The sequence below is a fragment of the Mytilus californianus genome, unplaced genomic scaffold (genome assembly GCF_021869535.1).
Source record: "Mytilus californianus isolate M0D057914Y unplaced genomic scaffold, xbMytCali1.0.p SCAF_1, whole genome shotgun sequence".
Taxonomy (NCBI): Eukaryota; Metazoa; Mollusca; class Bivalvia; order Mytilida; family Mytilidae; genus Mytilus; species Mytilus californianus.
The window spans coordinates 73,242,330-73,261,430 of NW_026262581.1; the positions used below are offsets into that span (position 1 = coordinate 73,242,330).

At 32.4% G+C, this 19,101-nt stretch overlaps 1 protein-coding gene across 1 annotated transcript; it reads left to right on the plus strand.

The window, feature by feature from the left end:
- Window positions 1-1,279: 1,279 nt before the first annotated feature.
- LOC127723860 (betaine--homocysteine S-methyltransferase 1-like) lies at window positions 1,280-16,862 on the plus strand (the record flags this gene model as incomplete). Its single annotated transcript, XM_052230582.1, has 6 exons — window positions 1,280-1,477; window positions 3,802-3,999; window positions 11,014-11,125; window positions 14,387-14,565; window positions 15,482-15,563; window positions 16,442-16,862. Coding segments are annotated over 6 exons (1,038 nt in total), but the record flags the coding sequence as incomplete, so codon positions are not given.
- Between the last annotated feature and the right edge of the window lie 2,239 nt (window positions 16,863-19,101).

The window sequence follows — 19,101 nt, forward strand, 5'->3', positions numbered from 1 at the left end:
ATGTCAACACTGAAAGTGAAACAAGGATGAACCATTTGGTTGACTAAATCGATCCACAAAAATCATTCTTATACAGGTAAGATCAGGTATAAAAGAGGGTAGGAATGTCATTTACCGTCAGGCGTCAAACGGTCATTTTCGGCTACCGTTAGCGTCAAATTGGTTAAAATTTTAACGTGATTCGTCAAAATATCCTTATCGTGATTCGTCAAAATATCATTATCGTGATTCGTCAGAGGTCTCAAATAATTATCCGTTACCGTTATTTTTTGAAAGAATTTAGCGTGATTCGTCAAACTCATTCGATTTGTTTATCCTCTTAAAGAAAATGTACATTTTATCGTCATGCACCAAAAATTACCGTTAACGTCATTTGGCAAGATTTTTTTACCGTTATTCGTCATGAAGGTACCCCTTTACGACGCTCATAAAACGATGACAAATATACTTTAAATTCTACAATATGAAATCAGACCTAGACAAATCCAATTGCACGTGGTCGCTATCTAATTATATTTATATTTATATTTTTATCGGGTTATATGACCGTCGGCAGTCTTCGGAGGTCATCTCGATGGTTAATAAGATGACGTGTATACAAAAATAAACACGAAATGTTGATACATAGTATCGAGCCCACGCATTGTTAATTGTTTATTTTAGACTTTTTGTAATTTGGATATACGTTTTGGTATGTAATAAATCAAATATGAGAATTTGAATCAAATCGGTGAACATCAAATTGACAGCTAATGCCCCATTAAGCTAAAGCTTCAAATTATATAAATTGCATATGCAAAGATAAAAAGCATCCAAAGCATAAATTCGGTAAAGAAATAAACGTGTATGTCCCATACGAAATTTTATATAACGTTTATGTACAATGTATAATAGTTAACGGCGTTTTTCTCACAATGACGTTCATGACGGGTCACAATTATTGGGTCATTTCTTGTGTGTAATGTCCTCTATAATCCTGACCTCGATAGACAAGGCAGTCCTTCAGTAAGATTAACCGAATATTTTTTAAGACACCAAAGAAGAATAAACTCCCGACACTTTTTTAAAGGTGAACTATTGACGCGCCACTTTTTAAAGTTAGAATTCGGAAGAATACAATTGATTATAAAAATGAAAAAAACGTCTATACTGTTTGTAATTGATATGATAACATATGTTATGTAGATATTTCTTAAAACTATAACCAATGCCATATATCTTTATATATATAAAGAAAATAAAACTGCAATTTTTTTTATTCATTAATTTTGTAATTGATTTCATAGGTTTGCTTGACCGGATGAAGGATGGTGAATCCGTAGTTGTTGCTGAGGGATACATTTTTGAATTTGAAAGAAGAGGATATTTAAAAGCTGGTAGTTTTGTTCCGGAAGTAGTTCTTGATCATCCAGAATTGGTCAAGTCTTTGCACGAGGAGTTTGTTCATGCAGGGAGTGATGTAGTTTTAGCATTTACCGTAGGTATTGAAAATAAACATAGCGTATTTTTTTTTCTATATTTTTTCTATATTTTTATCCTATGGCACAAAACCCCGATCGGCACACTTCTTATGTAACAAAATATATGATCATTGAGTTTATACGTTTCAACAATCATTCATGGAATAGCTATTTTTGTGAAGAGGACCGAATCCAGACATAGGGATTGCCCAAAAGATATGGTCAACTGGTGCATGTATGACCTAGTAAACTATACTAGTAAAACAGTCCAAGGCAATATCTCGGCCCGCTGCTCTCTGAATAAGCACATATTGCGTTTATTCAATTGGACAACTACTAAATTCAAATTCGGCGTATTAAATTTACGCGCATTATCGTTACATTTGCACATTATACTCATTACTTTTTTAGTACATTTGCATTCATTTAGTGTATAGGTAAACACAGGTTATAATTTATATCGAGTTTTTAAAATACTAGTTTGAAATGAATATGGTTGCTCTTTTTCACTTTTCGCGTATAATCGCTTGAGTTTCAAGCCTCAAAGTTTGATGTATGTGAATGTTTGCAAGTGAAAGATTGTGCCAATTATCTTCATTTTTACCCGTGTTTCAAGTAAAATTTAAACGATTAAATGTCACAAATCATAGAAATAGTTTATATGTCCAATTGCGCGCAAACGTTACACGCCCTTCATTTCTTTAACGCCCTTTTAGTCTGAAAGAAAACTGATAATTTATTTAAGTATCTGACATAAAAGAAGAGATAAATCCACCAAACGTAAATAGTTGTATTTTTTTGGTACTGCAATATGTGTAACTTGAAAATTTCCTTTTTTCGCGGCGAGTCTACTAAATCAAACATTATACCTTTATTGTTCGAAATTTACACTCACTCTGTTTATTACATTTCACACTTCATAAAGGGAAGTAATTCTTTCTCGATACATACTGTTACATACAATTCAAAACATCGATGGACAATGATGATGATGATGATGATGGATGGCTGCTTAACGTTCAGTGGCAAGTTAATATGCATATTTAGGACGAGAACATGTTTATGTAATATGAATATTAACCCTGTTTTGTACTAGACCGACATGCTCAGCTGGATTTTTAACGTGCTAGTTCACAAGGTAAAATTAGACAGGAAGACATGTCACCTTACTCGGACACATTATTGATCATTATTCCGACTTCGAGCCTACTAGTTTTTGAGAAGTAGCAAATGCCAATTTTTAAGTCGGTTTGACCCGGCCGGGGTTCGAACCCACGACCTCCCGTAACCGAGACGAACACGCTACCACGAAACCACCTAGGCGGTTTCGATGAGCAATGCGAAGAAGCACTCAAGACTAGCAAAAGGATGTGTATATAAACTTGGTGCGTTCATACTTTAGTATTATTCTGTATGAACCCTCCTTGAATAGATGTTAGGTAAGCTTTATTAGTCCCGATACCTAGTACAGTTGCAGACACATCTGATCGATACAAGGACTAATACAGAAACCGCCAAGTTGAAATATGAACAGCTATATTAAATGATATAAATGTTAAATCATGAATAACTTGTGTTTTCTGTCACGATGCGTTGTTGTCAGTATCTATGATACTTTCAAGTTGTTAATTTTTACACCGAAAAGAATACATTCTCAATTTTAATATTATGTATATTCTGTATATTGTCTTTTAATCTTTGAAGTAGACTGAAAGTTTCTTCGTATTTTTCCCTTCAGACAAAAATTTGGAATTGTCGTACCGAACTCAAGGTTATCAGTATCTATATGGCTCCCTCCTCAGACAAAGACTATTGAAACATTCCATTCAAAGATAAATAGAACTTCTAACACTATGACCGCAATAACTCACCTTTCTTAATTATTTCACTCCCCTGTTGGTCGTAACAGTGTATGTGATTTATCAAATTAATAAGAAATAAAATTGAGAATGGAAATGAGGAATGTGTCAAAGAGACAACAACCCGACTATAGAGCAGACAACAGCCGAAGGCCACCAATGGGTCTTCAATGCAGCGAGAAACTTTTTTTATCAGAAAGGAGCAAAGACTGGCGTCCAGAATATGAACCAGCACACAATGAATTGAATTATGTGAATATGATAAATAAAACTGTTCGGCTAAAGACGTCAAACGCTATTCGTCATAAATTACCTGAAAAATAAAACAAAAGATAGGGTATATCAGGGTATACCCTGATATAAAAAGTATATTTTCATTTGCAATACTGATTATATTTTATTTGCGAGCAAACAAAAAAAGGAAGAAGGTCAAATTGTATGTTTTAAACAGGTTTATTTGAACAATGTCACGCATTTTTTAGTACTATGGTCACAGAGAGAAATTGCGGCTAATAGGGCGCGAAAACGAACTAGAGAGGATAAACATGGAGGCTCTTCGCATAGCAAGGGAAGTCGCTGATCAAACGGATACATTGATGGCTGGCAACTTGTGTAATTCAACGATTTATAAAGACGACTCAGATGCCGATGAAATAAAACAAGTGAAAGCAATGTTTAAGGTAATTTATGTTTTATGTTTCATGCATGACAGCAAAATGCACTACGTATAAATTTCGCTCAAAGGTATTGTTTCACGTTCATGCTGTTTTGTAAATATTTCACACAAGCACGTGCAAGTACATCCAGACAAATATTCAGTCAAGTTAGACACCCTCAATATAAGAAAAAATATTCTGACGCGAGACGTTCTGGTTTTTATATAGTCCTTCAACTGACTAGAATAAGGAAAACATATAAAACCTGTCCTTGCAAAATACCCTTGAATTACCAATTTACCACACACTCTCAAAAAGCAAAGCATAAACAAGGTTTGTCATACATCTTAACATTTTAATGTGTTGATTCTTAAAGTAGTCTTTTACAATATAAAAAAAACAAAAAAAAAAACAAAAACACTTGATGGGTTTATTGTTTCCTGTCAGATTAAAAAAAATGCTTATATGATGGTATATATATATACGCAATCATAGGTTTGAACGTTGTTTTCAATTTAGACTTGTTTATATATTTTCGTTTGGGCTTGTATTATATTTGCCTTCGGATTTATATGATCCGCTCATCCTATTTCGACTCTTTCAAAATTCAAGAGTCTATCCTAAATTGAGGTAAATTATATGACCTTCCAAATACCGTTTCGATTCCTAACATCACTGAGGAGACATTAATTGTCGAAATCCGTATATGGTGAACAAATTTTTGCACCTCATGTTTGCGGTATACCATCTTTTCCGCAAGTTTATTGTTTTCTGTTTGGTAATAAACTATTATAAGATCCATTTTGTTACATCTGGTGATCCGTTTATTTGTTAATCGCCAATGGCAGTCAGCAGGGTTTAAGAACATCAGTTGTTCGACCTGCTAGTCGAATGCGTTTTGTTAAAATATACTTTTTCCCTTTTTTGGTCTTTTGGAAAATGTTGTTTGTGCTGTATTTAGACCCGTCTACCAAGAAATTTGTTTTGCATGCACGCGTATAAAAATTGCGGTTTTTATCCAACGCAATCATAGGTTTGAACGTTGTTTTTAATTTAGACTTGTATATATATACATAGATTCTACCACTGCATCGAGTGTGATACGATATTTATCCACTCGACACAGTTAAAATTTTCAAATTTAAAACGCGAGGCTCGCCGAGCGTTTTAAATATTTAAAATTTAACTGCCGAGAGTGGATAAATATCGTATTACAGATGATCTGCAAAAAGATGTGTTCTTTCTTTGTGACGTCATCAGGCATGGTCGCCTTTTTTCATGCCGTCACAATAGGACATTTCAAGGAAAGCAAGAAAATTCGACGTCATAATCGGATTTTAACCAATGAAGAACTGAGATCAAACGAACCACACGTTGATTAAATTTTTTTTATACAATGGGTGCAGAAAGGGATAAATTGCCGAAGAATTAGAGAAATTTATTATATATATAACGTTAGATGTTCATGCTAATTGTCTGGTATGATAGATTCTCATCTTTAGTCACGTGGCAAAAGATTCGCACTCGATTTTTGAAACTTTTTTAGGCTCAAAGGATCAGTGTGATATTTTGCTGTAACTAGGCATATGTCCGGCTTTCCACATAAACTTTCCCAAAATTTATTTCTCTGAAACCATTGAAACAATTTGAACCAATTTGAAAATTAGCCAAGTCATCCTTTAGTTGTGATGTCTTTTAAACTAATAATCATATAACATGGTTCATGATGGCAACAACCTTCACAAATGTCCTTAACCAGTACTACAAATGGAAAAATTGGATAAAAATTAGAAACAACTATGAAGCGTGAAGCGTAATGGGTAGCTATCAAACTGTAGTTGAATGGTACATTTAAGATCGTCTTAAAGATTTATGCCGGGTAAATGACCCATAGTCTTCGAACGTAAATATCTCCGCTTCCATAAGTTGAAAAGAAAAATTTTATAAAGAAAACAATAACAGAACTAATAGATGATAAAGGTCAACATATATCAGAGCAATCAAAAATTCTAACGGAACAACAAAATTTATATAGAAATTTATACTCAAGCAAAAAATTAGATTGTGATGATTCATCATTTTTTAATCATAACATTAAGCTCACAGAAAAACAAAGAGATTTTTGTGAGGGAAATTTAACTTTTAAAGAGTGTGCTGATTCGTTAAAATTTATGACAAATGGTAAAAGTCCAGGTTCTGATGGGTACACAGTAGACTTTTATAAATTTTTTTGGAAAGATATTGGTCCTTTCATCTTTCGGTCTCTTCATTTTGGATAAGAGGTTGGAAAATTTTCTGATTTTCAGTATCAAAGTGTAATTACATGCATTCCTAAGGAGGGGAAAGACAGACAGTATATAAGTAACTGGCGTCCTATTAGTCTTTTGAATACTGATATGAAAATAGCTTCTGCTGTTATAGCTAATAGACTTAAACCAGTTTTACCATTTGTCATAAGTGATACACAAAAAGGTTTCATCAAAGATAGATTTATGGGTGAGAACACACGCCTTTTATATGATTTAATGCACTATCTTGAAGAAAATAATAAGACAGGTCTTTTATTACTTGTTGATTTTGAAAAGGTCTTTGATTCCTTAGAATGGTTATTTTTAAAAAATTCTTTAAAAAGTTTTAATTTTGGGCCTTCAGTTTGTAAATGGTTTGAAACTTTATACTCAGGGGCATCAAGTTGTGTTATAAATAATGGACATACTTCTAAGTTTTTTCAATTGGAAAGAGGCTGCAGACAAGGAGATCCTCTTTCACCCTATTTATTTATAATTGGTGTTGAATTACTATCTTTAAAATTAAAAGATAATCCTGAAATAAGGGGAATAACTGTAAATGATAATGAATCACTTTTAAGCCAGTATGCAGATGACACATTCCTTATGTTAGATGGAAGGGAAATATCGTTGAGGGAAACACTTTCATGTTTTGAATCTTTTTATAAAATTTCAGGTTTAAAAATAAATGCTTCAAAGACAAAAGCACTATGGGTTGGAAACAAAAAGTATTCAGATATGATTCTTTGTCCAGACTTAAAACTTCATTGGTCACATTCAAATTTTAAACTTTTGGGGATTGAATTTTCTTTAGATTTAAACTGTATCACAGAAATTAATTTTGCCAAGAAGATTAAAGAAGTCTCTGCAATCCTGAAGAGCTGGCAACATCGTAAACAAACATTATTTGGGGAAAATCACAGTAGTTAAATCACTTGCTCTTTCGAAATTGGTACACTTAATGACTGCATTGCCAAACCTATCACAATCCAGGTTAACAGAGCTCACTTCATTATTTTATAATTTTATATGGAGTGGAAAACCAGACAGAATTAAGCGTAACACACTTATTGGTGATATTTCACAAGGTGGACTTAATATGGTACATCTTCATTCCTTTAATATCCATTTAAAAATTAGTTGGATAAAAAGACTGATGTCAAACCCTGTTGGTGGCTGGCAGCAGTTGTTACTGGCAGACCTTATACAGTATGGGGGTGAAAGGGTTTTACATCTACAGAAAGAAAAGATGATTGAGATTTCTAAAAAATGTAAAAATCCTTTCTGGAAGGATGTTTTACTATGCTTTTCTATCGCAAAACCTAATACTGACAATTCTGTCAGTGACATTTTATCATTAGATATTTTGAACTTTTCTTCTTTGGATGATTTCCCATATTATATTCAATGGAAACAAGGAGGTGTGCAGTCAGTAAGTGACCTAATTAATAAGGAAAATATGAATTTTTATAAATTTGAGCAATTTCAAGAAAGAGTAAAAATCAACAATTTTATCAAATATCATGGTCTGATTTCAAGAATCCCTCAGACTATGGAAAAATACCTTAAAGAGAACTGTTTAAAGCAGGATTTGGATAAGCCTGATAATGGTGATATTTTTTTAAAGAGAATTATAGGTAATGTGAAAGCCAAATTTGTATATAAAAGTTTAGTAAATAAAGTTATTGAACTACCAACAGTCAAGTTTTCGAAATGGGAAGAACTGTTGATTATTGATACAACAGAATGGTCAGAATATTTTAGGATAACCAAAAAATCATGTAGAGATGTTTATTTTAAGAACTTTTCAATACAAATTTTTGCATAGAATCATAGCAACTAATACCTTTTTATACAAAATTAAATTAAAAGACTCCAAGATGTGTACTTTTTGTAAACTTGGTGAAGAAACCATCGAACACCTTTTTTTTGAATGCCCAATAACTTTTCAATTGTGGCAGTCTTTTTCAAATGCAGTAAAACTTTTTTTTGTAAACTTTGTTCTTAACAAAGAGAATGTGTTTCTTGGTTGCAAACATGAAAGTTTATTACTGAATCTGTTAGTCATAATTACAAAAAACTATATATACAAATGTAAATTAAATGAAACAAAACCAAATATGGTTGGGTTAAAGATTAGAATAAAGAAATACCAATTTCTTGAATATTATATTGCAAAGAAAAATAATAGAGTCCAAGTGTGTGAAAAATTTTGGTCTCCTTTACATGTAATATTTAATTAATTATTGTTTCATATAAGTGAGAGAATAAAATATCTATATATCATGAGCAAGTATTTAGCCTTGAGTATTTTTTTTTTTTTTTTTCTATAAAATATTTTGTTTTTAAAATGTAAGTCAAGATACATCATGTACATATTGTAGCAAAGCAAATGAGTGAAGAGTATTTGTATTGTATGAGAGAAAGTCAGAGAGCGAGAGAATATAATCAAATAAAATTTATATGTAACCTTAAATACTACATGTATAATTATAAAAATCAACTTGTCAGTGATATATATTGTATACTGAATTATTTTTTATATGTAACCCCTTAATACCCTTGTCAGGTGGTAGTGAAGGGGTACATGTATATTAAATCCTGACTATTGAAAAACAAATAAAAGATAAAAAAAAAAAAAATTTAGGCAGATTATGATACTTTAGAAAAATGTCCTGTTTCAGGATTCAAAATGTGCCATATTTTTCTTGGATAATTTAAAACTCCTACCACTTTCTGGTGTTGTTTTTCATTGCAAACAACATATTTTTTGGTCACACATATCAACAATTGACTATTTCATCATGTCAGATTGCAGAAACAGGTTTATTTTGCCAGATATGTATAAAATGAAATGGTATTTTGTATTATAGTAATTTGTTACTTTTTTCATACATATACAGTAGAAAAGATTTGTATATTAATTACCAGCAATCAGCCATTACATAAATTGACATTTTGTGTTTGTAAGCATGACTCGCGTGTTCATTGTGACTGTATGTAATGTATTCATATGGTATAGTCTATGGCAGAAGATGACTGTATGTAATGTATTCATATGATATAGTCTTTGGCAGAAGATTATAGTGGAATCCTATTTATGGTTCAGCATCTTATAATTAATATGCATGTATTTTAAGATTTATATCAATTTCTCACTATTTTAAAGTATATTTTTGTTTTCTTTAGCTTGATTTTTTTTTGGTTTGAAATATGACATCTACAGACAAGACAAAAAAATAACAAATGAAGAGATAAAAATTGATCAGGTCAATATTTTCCACAACTAAAAAGATCAAAGATATTTTTGGCTTAATTTTGGAGGCCGAGGAATGTTACAGAACATTGAATGTTCACAGTAAATACTGTGCTGACTTTCAGTTTATGATAATGGTTTTTGCATAAAACACTATATGCTGTATGCATGACAATAGTTAACAGGAGGCATTTGTTAATGTTGATTAAATTTGAGATATTTTTGTGAAATGCAATTTCCATTTGAATCTATTTATTATTATCTCACAGTAATTGTACTTGATTATCTTATTATACATATCCAATACTAATAAAAGTATTATTATTATGAAGAAAAAAAAAAAAAAAAAAAAAAGTTGAAGACTATATTATGTCTTGACAAATGCATCAATACAAAATTCTAACATATCAACCACGGGATTTTCATTGCTATGGGAATTAACATTAAAGTACAGTATATTTGTTATCCCTATTTATATGACTTTGTGGCATTGTGTCTGTACAATAGTTTCATTTTGATTGATACATTTTCCATGGGCATTTCAACATTTCAGAATGAAAAAAAGATACATGTACGGTGACGTGACTTGATTTGTTCACTTGCGTTTACTTGATAGTACCACATCACCCTGTATTTACTAAATGAGTATACGGTAAATGCAATTTGACTGCGTAAATAGCACAGCTGCAGTATATTTACTAATATCACTGCGTTTGATTTCAGGATCAGCTATATCATGGTTTACGATTTTTGATACGATTTAAGGAATGACTGTAATATTTTTTCTGTCTATGAAGAAATAACATACAAAATGTGGTGCACACTGAATAACCCTTATTTTAAAGTGTGCACCACATTTTTTATGTTTTTTCTTATAATTTAATTCTAAATTCCATTTTAAACCGGAGTAAACCATGAAAAAACGTTGATGACGTCACGGTCACATGACAAAATTATGTCTATGAGCTGATAAACAAAACAACGTCAGCCAATCAGTAGACGCGTTACATCCAAAATTAAATTATATGAAAATAACACTTAATAAATTTTGTGCGCTGAAACGCTTTTTTTGAAGTAACCTTCATCGGTAACACTCATATCTAAACATTTTAAAGCCAGGAATGTAAAAATACGTAGGAGCTGTTTGTGTAGGATAAAAAATACGGATTGTTTCATTTGTAAAATATATGCAAACATTTTGGTAGACGATGTCCGAACTTCTAAAATGTTGAATTACTTTGCGGGGATGTTTTATGAAAATTACAACTGAGTTGTTTGTGCGATTCCTTTATTATGGGATAGAGTAGAGGTCCGTTACGAATACACAATTTTTAATGACACACACGAATATTATTACAAACCAAATGAACACATGCCAATGATTAAATAAAGAAATGTGATTTCTATTTCAATCACAACAATAGTTACCTTAATAAAATTTTTGATATATTGATATATTGCATATCAAATTAATGTATAAACATTATAAAATAGGAGCAAGTTGAATGGGCGGTGAAGGGACATGCGGATTTTATAGTTGGAGAAACGTTCTCGAGCTTTGGAGAGGCCATGCTCTGTCTCGAAACCATCAAACAGTATGGAAATGGTATATTTATTGAATATTGAATTTTTATCAGCAAAATTTTAGTAAATTATTTAAAATGCTTTGATTTCGTAGTTTTATGGACTTATTATTGCGACGAAACCGACTGAATTTAAATTTCAATTATTTTTGTTATTGAAATGAACAACTTGAAATAAACAACACAAACAAGCAATTTATACATAATAAACAGTTATATGTAAAAATCTAGATAATCTAAGTTGAATGAGTTCATCAAAATCCGATTTTAGTGCATGTATAAGTTTTCCTAACGTATATCAAAAGTCTACACATGTTGTGCGATTTGGGTACCAAAGCATCAGACTATAACTCCATTCTCTATTTCAAGAGAACTTATAGTTTGCAAGCATAATTTTTCATTTCCTATCGTTAATTATCCATTTTTAGATGGTGACGTTCCCTTGTCACCATCTTATGTTGTTTATATATCTCAAATTGTACGATTCGCTCGAGTATGTAACAACGTATTAGATTTTAGCGAGAGAAATTTATGTATTACGGAAAAATTATTACACCAGGGTTTTCGATATCATAAACTAGTCAAAACATTTACTAAATTTTATCATCGGTATAAGGATATCATTCGTAAATATAACTCAACATGCAGACATCTTATACGTTCGGGTATTTCACATCCAATCTTTTATGGTAATATACTTTACAAAGCACAAAAATGACGGTATTCACCTCAAAAGCTAACAAAACCTTTAAACAGACTTATTAAGAAGGAATATAGTTACGATACTGTTGTCAGGTCATTAAAGATTGCATATTTTGGCTTTAATATTGATTCACTTATAGGGTCTTTGCATCGGAAATAAACATATTTATTCTAAAACCAGTTGTTGGCATGACACGGGTTATGTTCTTCTCATATATTTTATGATTGTATAATACTAAACCCCTAACAGGAGGGATTGTGCCTGATATTCATATGATGAAGACATACTCTTTCAATCAGTTTAATTGAGGTCTGGAGCTGGCATGTCAGTAACTGCTAGTAGTCTGTTGTTATTAATGTATTAATATCAATTTGTTTATTTTCTTTTGTTTCCTATTCTGACATCGGACTCGGACTTCTCTTAAACTGAGTTTTACTGTGTATACTGTTGTGCGTTTGTTTTTTCTACATTGGCTAGAGGTATAGGGGGAGGGTTGAGATCTCAAAACACATGTTTAACCCCGCCGCTTTTTTTGCGCCTGTCCCAAGTCAGGAGCCTCTGGCCTTTGTTAGTCTTGTATCATTCTTAATTTTAGTTTCTTGTGTATAAATTGGAGTTTAGTATGACGTCCATTATCACTGAACTAGTATACATATTTGTTTAGGGGCCAGCTGAAGGACGCCTCCGGGTGCGGGAGTTCTCGCTGCATTGAAGACCCATTGGTGGCCTTCGGCTGTTGTCTGCTCTATGGTCGGGTTGTTGTCTCTTTGACACATTCCCCATTTCCATCCTCAATTTTATGTATATGATTTCCCTTTCCAAAAAGTAAGCTTTTAGTCTTAGATACATGGTTTGTTTATTAGTTGTTATTGGTTTTAAACTATCTGTCAGTAACTGTTAGTAGTCCTTTGTTAATTTATGTTGATTATTGTCATTCTAGTTTCTTCTGTTACCAATTCTAACATCGGACTCGGACTTCTTTTAAACTGAATTTTACTGTGCGTATTGCTGTGTGTTTTTTTTTTCATTCCACATCAGTTAGAGGTATTAGGGGAGGGTTGAAATCTCACAAAACACGTTTAACCCCGCCGCATTTTTGCGCCTGTTCCAAGTCAGGAACCTCTGGCCTTTGTTAGTCTTGTATGTTTTTTTTTATTATTTTGGTTCATTTATATGTGTGCCGTGCTTTTTCGCAGAACTAGTATACACTATTGTTAAGTGGTCAGCTAGAGCCAACCTCCGGGTACGGGATCTTCTCGCTGTGTTGAAGACCCATTGGTGGCTATGGGCTGGTTTCTGCTCTTCTGTCGGGTTGTTGTCTCTTTGACGCATTCTCCGTTTTCATTCTCAATTTCATTCAGTAACTTCAAGCACTCTCAGATTTTCCTTTGTGTCTTAACTATATTTGTTAGTTGTTTTATTGCTTTGTATCGATCTGATGAATTAAGCCCTTCTCCACTTTTTTATAGTTTGTTTTTGTGTTATGCTGTTACATTACTGTCCCAGGTTAGGGAGGCGCCTCTAAACATGTTTAACCCCGCCAAATTATGTGTGTTTCTGTCCCAGGTCAGGAGTCTGTAATTCAGTGGTTATTACCCATATTCGTCCGTCCCATGATGTTTTCGTCTCATTTTCCTCAAGAAGTACAAATCTTCCTGCAATTTGTTAGTAAAATAGAGGAGGAAGATACAAAAGAGATATTTAAACTCGTAAGTCGAAAAAAAAACTGACAATGCAAAGGCAAAACAACGAAAAACGACGAAAAGACAAACCGTACACTGTAACACAAAACACAACAAAGGCAAAACCAAAGACTGAACAAAACGAACCTAACAAAAAAGCGGGGGTGATACATGTGTATCAGGTGCTCCGAAAGGGTAAGCAGATCCTGTTCTCATAAGTAAGCTTCATGTGAGTTTGATATACTGTACCTGTAAATCATAACTTGGTTTCATATCATAAGTGAGCAATTATAGCTAACAGCTGAGATCACTCCCAGTTTTTGGTGGGGTTCGTGTTGCTTAGTCTTTAGTTTTCTATGTTGTGTCATCTGTACTATTATCTGTCTGTTTGTCTTTTTATTTTGGCCATGGCGTTGTCAGTTTGTTTTCGCTCTATGAGTTTGACAGTCCCTCTGGTATCATTCGTACCTCTTTTATATGTTTTATGTTTTAATATCAGAATATATCGTATAATAAATTATGAAAACCCAACAAAAGCAAAGAACGGGACAAGAACACATAGGAATGATCAACGACATATAAATATGCAAATCGTAAACATTGAAAGGGAGGGTATTTGAAATAAATTAACTGCAAGAGTAACTGCTTAAACTGCTTTCATGGAATCGTTGTGTATTAAGCGGTAAAATATTGGAATTCAAACCGGAGTTGAAATTAATGCAAAATGCTCATTGTCATATCAATTGTTATATACATTGTATATACATTTGTTTGTATACAAGTACCGGCATACAATCCGCCTTTTAAACATTTCATAAAATGTATGGATATAACTATTGTCGTATTATTTCTATAATTCTTTGCAGTGTCTTTTTATATTTCGCTTTTGAATATTAAAGGTTTACCTGCCGTAATAACTTTACAACCTGTGAAAACAATGTATACTGTTGATAATATTCCTATTGGAGAAGCTGCACGCAAATTGGAAGATGCAGGTGCAGATATTGTAGGGCTGAATTGTGGACGAGGTCCCACCACGATAGTTGAAGTCATAAAAGAAGTGCGAGAAAAATGCAAGGTAAGGGATTTAAACGAGAAAAGATAATAAATGCACTTCCCATATTATGTGTAGATCGTCACTTAAGTAAACTGTCTATAAATCTAGATGTTTAGCTATGTGAATTTGTCTGAATCATTTTCAATTTATTTTCAATGTTTTAAGAAAAAGAATAAATAACGAATGATTTACGGTACAAACATCATATTAAAATAACAGAAATACTATATAAAAAAAATATTAACAAAAATACCGAACTCAAAAAGGGGAAAGTTCATAAAACCGACAAAATCAACCAACGGAACAAATGGAACACAACTGTCATATTCCTGACTTGGTTCAGACATATTCCGAAGAAAATGGTGGTTTAAACCTGGTTTAATAGTTAGCTTAGCCTTCCACTGGTATGCCAGTATTTTATAGTTTCGTTATATTGACAAAGAGGGTGTGCAACCCAAACAAACGTAATTGGCTAATGTGACAAAAGTTGGGATCCAGCAGCCAAAACTGTAAACATACATCACATTCATACAACATACAAAATTAATTTGAGAAAGACGTCAACCCTAGTATCATCGTATCTGAAATTTAAACCCAGTTGTTAATGTGAAAATAGCAGCAAAGAATGAAATAGCCAGTCCTGACCATACAATGTTATTGCAAATCAAATAGAATCTACTAAATTATAACCTGATTCAAAAACATGGTAACAAAATAACCAGTAGACTTTAAGGATGATAAAGTTGGCCTTAGATGAATTTGGCTATGTTTTAGGTACCTTTTGGTTATAAAGCTCTTCAGCTGTTTTGGTTCTTATACATCCTTGGCTTTCAAATATTCGGCTTTGAGATTTCCAGATGAAGGTTAATCCATGAAAACGCTTCGGACCCATGAAGTTAATAACGTGCTGTTTTCATTTGTTATATTATTATATCAGGGACCAATTGCCTGTTTACCAGTAACCTACAGAACAACAACAGAGCAACCATCATTTTTCTCTCTAACAGTACCAGGAACAGGTAATTTAATGGTTATTTTGTATGTCGAAACATAACGATTACTAACAAGAGCCCTACCGACTAGTTGGCGATAGTAATTAATATGCCTGTCTGTCCTTCCGTTAGCAATTCTTTTTTGTGTTATAAGTTAAAATTACCTTTATCGATTTCCATATTTTCATATACTGTGTTTATAAAGGAAGATTTTTTTTTATTTTGGTGAAACTTGAAAACTAAATTTGTGGTAAAAGACTAGTTTTCTAGATCGCAAATTTTAAGAAATTTGTTTTCGCAAAGATTTCAACAGAAATTGATAAATAGGTATAAATGCTATTCAATATTGATTCCAGGTGTAAAAAGTTGATTTTTGAGAAAAAGAAGGGGTGGTGCTGAAAACCTTATTTTGTTGAAAAATCACAAATTTTGAGAAACATCTGCTTTTGTTCAGATTTTAACGACAATTGATATGTGTATATATGTACAATAAGTTATTCAAAATTAACTCCCTGCATCAGATTATAATCTAATAAAAATAAATAGGCTTTCGACAAAAATTGATGTTTTGAGAAAAGTTACTCATTATATGGTACGCCGGACGAGTTTAATAAGTGGTATGCCAAAGTGGTTTCTGTTGTCAAAATTGTGGTATGAAAAACATATAAACAATTATCGGTCGGCCACAATTTGCGAAATGGCCGCCAAAATACATAAAAACGATCACAGTGCTTTGATTTTATTTAACATTTTGATTTATGAAAAAATCTCATACAGAATTAATTCCTGGAGTTAAATTAAATCAATATCAGTTAAAAAATAAATAAAAAGATCGATAAAATAATTGTATTCAAATGGTAAAATTGAATGTATGATACAACGGTTGTTTAACATTTATATTTTAGATGTAAAGGCTTTTCCACTTAACCTCATGTCTTGTCAATCAACTAGATACGAAATAGAGGAGTTTGCTAAAGAAATGAAGAAGCTTGGTGTAAAATATATTGGTCTTTGTTGTGGTGGAACTTCAAATTATCTTCGTATTATAGCTGATGTTTATGGAAAAGAATTTGGAGCAAAAAAATATGCCCCAGAAATGCATAAACATTTTATGTATGGAGACAAAACTAAGTTTCCAGAATATTTTACGACAGAAATTCACAAGAAGATTTAAACCGGTCATAAGGTTTTTAGTACACAGACATCAATAAGACTGTGGTTTCGTTACTGAGTTATTTGAAATTGAGATGTTTTGGGTGTTTAATCTTTTTATTTAATTTTTGTGATTTTGAAATCTGGAAATACATTAAAAAAACTTCAGAAAGAGTTTCTTTATTACGTGTCCATTTATATTCTTGAATATTCTTCATCAACTACTTGTTTTAATTGATCGAGCATTTGGAAGTTCTTTTTTGTATAAGTATTTCAACAAGAGTGCACACACTGAAATGTCTCGGCTGCTTTACTGACCATTGCCTTTATGTTGAAGGCTTAAAGATGAAGGTTTTACTACAAGTACATGTACACAAACTTAACATTTTTTAAAGATCCACGACAATGAGATCAAGGTCAGAAAAATCCTGTCTGACAGACATGCACATCTTACAATTATTCCATACACCAAATACAGTTGACCTATTGCTTATTTAATTGAAAAACAGACCAAAATACAAAACACAACATTGACCAGTGAACCATGAAAATGAGGCAAAGGTCAGATATTACCTGCCAGACAGACATGTACCTCTTTCAATCATTCCATACATCACATATAGCTGACCAATTGATATTGGTATTTGAAAAAAACAGATCAAAACAAATAAACTTAACATTGACCAAAGTACCATGAAAACGATGTCAAGGTCAGATGATACCTGATAGACAGACATGTACACCATACACAAAAAATAACATTGACCAATGAACCATGAAAATAAGGTCAAGGTCAGATGATGCCTGCTAGACAGAGATGTTCACCTTATAACCATTCCATACACCAAACATAGATTACCTATTGTTATTTATATTTGAAAAATAGACCAAAACACAAAAACTGAACATTTATCAATGAACCATGAAAATGAGGTCAAGGTAAAATGAAACTTCCAGACTGACATCTATACCTTACAATCATTCCATACATCCATTCGTTTGATGTGTTTGAGCTTTTGATTTCGCCATTTGATTATGGACTTTCCGTTTTGAATTTTTCTCGGAGTTCGGTATTTTTGTTATTTTACTTTTTTCCATACACTATAAATTGTTGACCGACTGCTTGTAGTATCTGAGGAATGGACCTAATCACGTAACGTTAACCTTGATCACTGGTCCATCAATTGAGGTCGAAGTCAGATGATCCCTGTTTGGCAGACATGTATACATTGCAAGGAACAATATACTAAGTATAGTTATCATTTTGCTTACAAATAATTGAGAAATTATAATTTTTTTTCAAGGAGAAACGGAACCATTAAAATTAGGTCAAGGACAATGGAAATATTAGACTCAGAAAAAAAGGGGCGAAAGATATCAAAGGGACATTCAAACTCATAAGTCGAAAATAAACTGACAACACCATGGCTAAAAAAGAAAAAGACAAACAGACAAACAATAGTACACAAAACACAACATAGAAAACTAAAGACTGAGCAACACGAACCCCACCAAAAACTGGGGGTGATCTCAGGTGTTCCGGAAGGGTAAGCAGATCCTGCTCCACACGAGACACGCGTCGTGTTGCTCATGTTAGTACAAATCCGGTAATAAGTCTAATTCGATAGGTCACATTCGAGAAAAGGGGGCGGGATTGTAGTTACGACATTAGAAACTTCGTAACATAAGGAACCAGCATATATGCTTACAAGGTATGAAGCATCCAGGTCTTCTTTCATCTGAAATATAAAACTTTATACAAATAGTTTATGCCGCCGCCAGCCGTATAGTAATCCCTATGTCTTGCATACTGCGATTTTCGTCGCAGGCGATACAATAAAAACGGATGTTTTCATAAATGAATAAAAATATTATTTCGAATTTATCATACTTTTGGCCTGCAATGATGAAATAGAAATGGAACATTCTATGCAATTTATGTAAATATGTGCTTAAATCATAAATGAATGATCTTTCTTACAAAAAGCCTCCGCTATAAAAAAAAATCACTAGTACACGTAGTAGAGAAATCAATATTACGGTGCTTTATAATGAATGATTTTTAAAGTGAAGATTTATTTGATACTTATCATTCATTAACTAAATGAAACGGGCATATAGTTTATTTAAAACTTATTATTCAATGACTACATTACATATATGTTTCATTATAATACGTTATTTTGATTGGCTAATAGTAACCTGAAATTAAACTTTATTTCAAAATGAAATGTAACATTCATGATGACACCAGCTTCCACAATAAAGTGCACTTGTAAATAAAATAAAAACTTGATGGAAATCGTGTTTAGTACTTCAGTGTACGCTTTTACACATCAATAAATTTACAAAAAAGAAGCATTCAATTCTTAATCAACTTATCTAAAGAGATAAAACAAAACCTAAGCAAGTT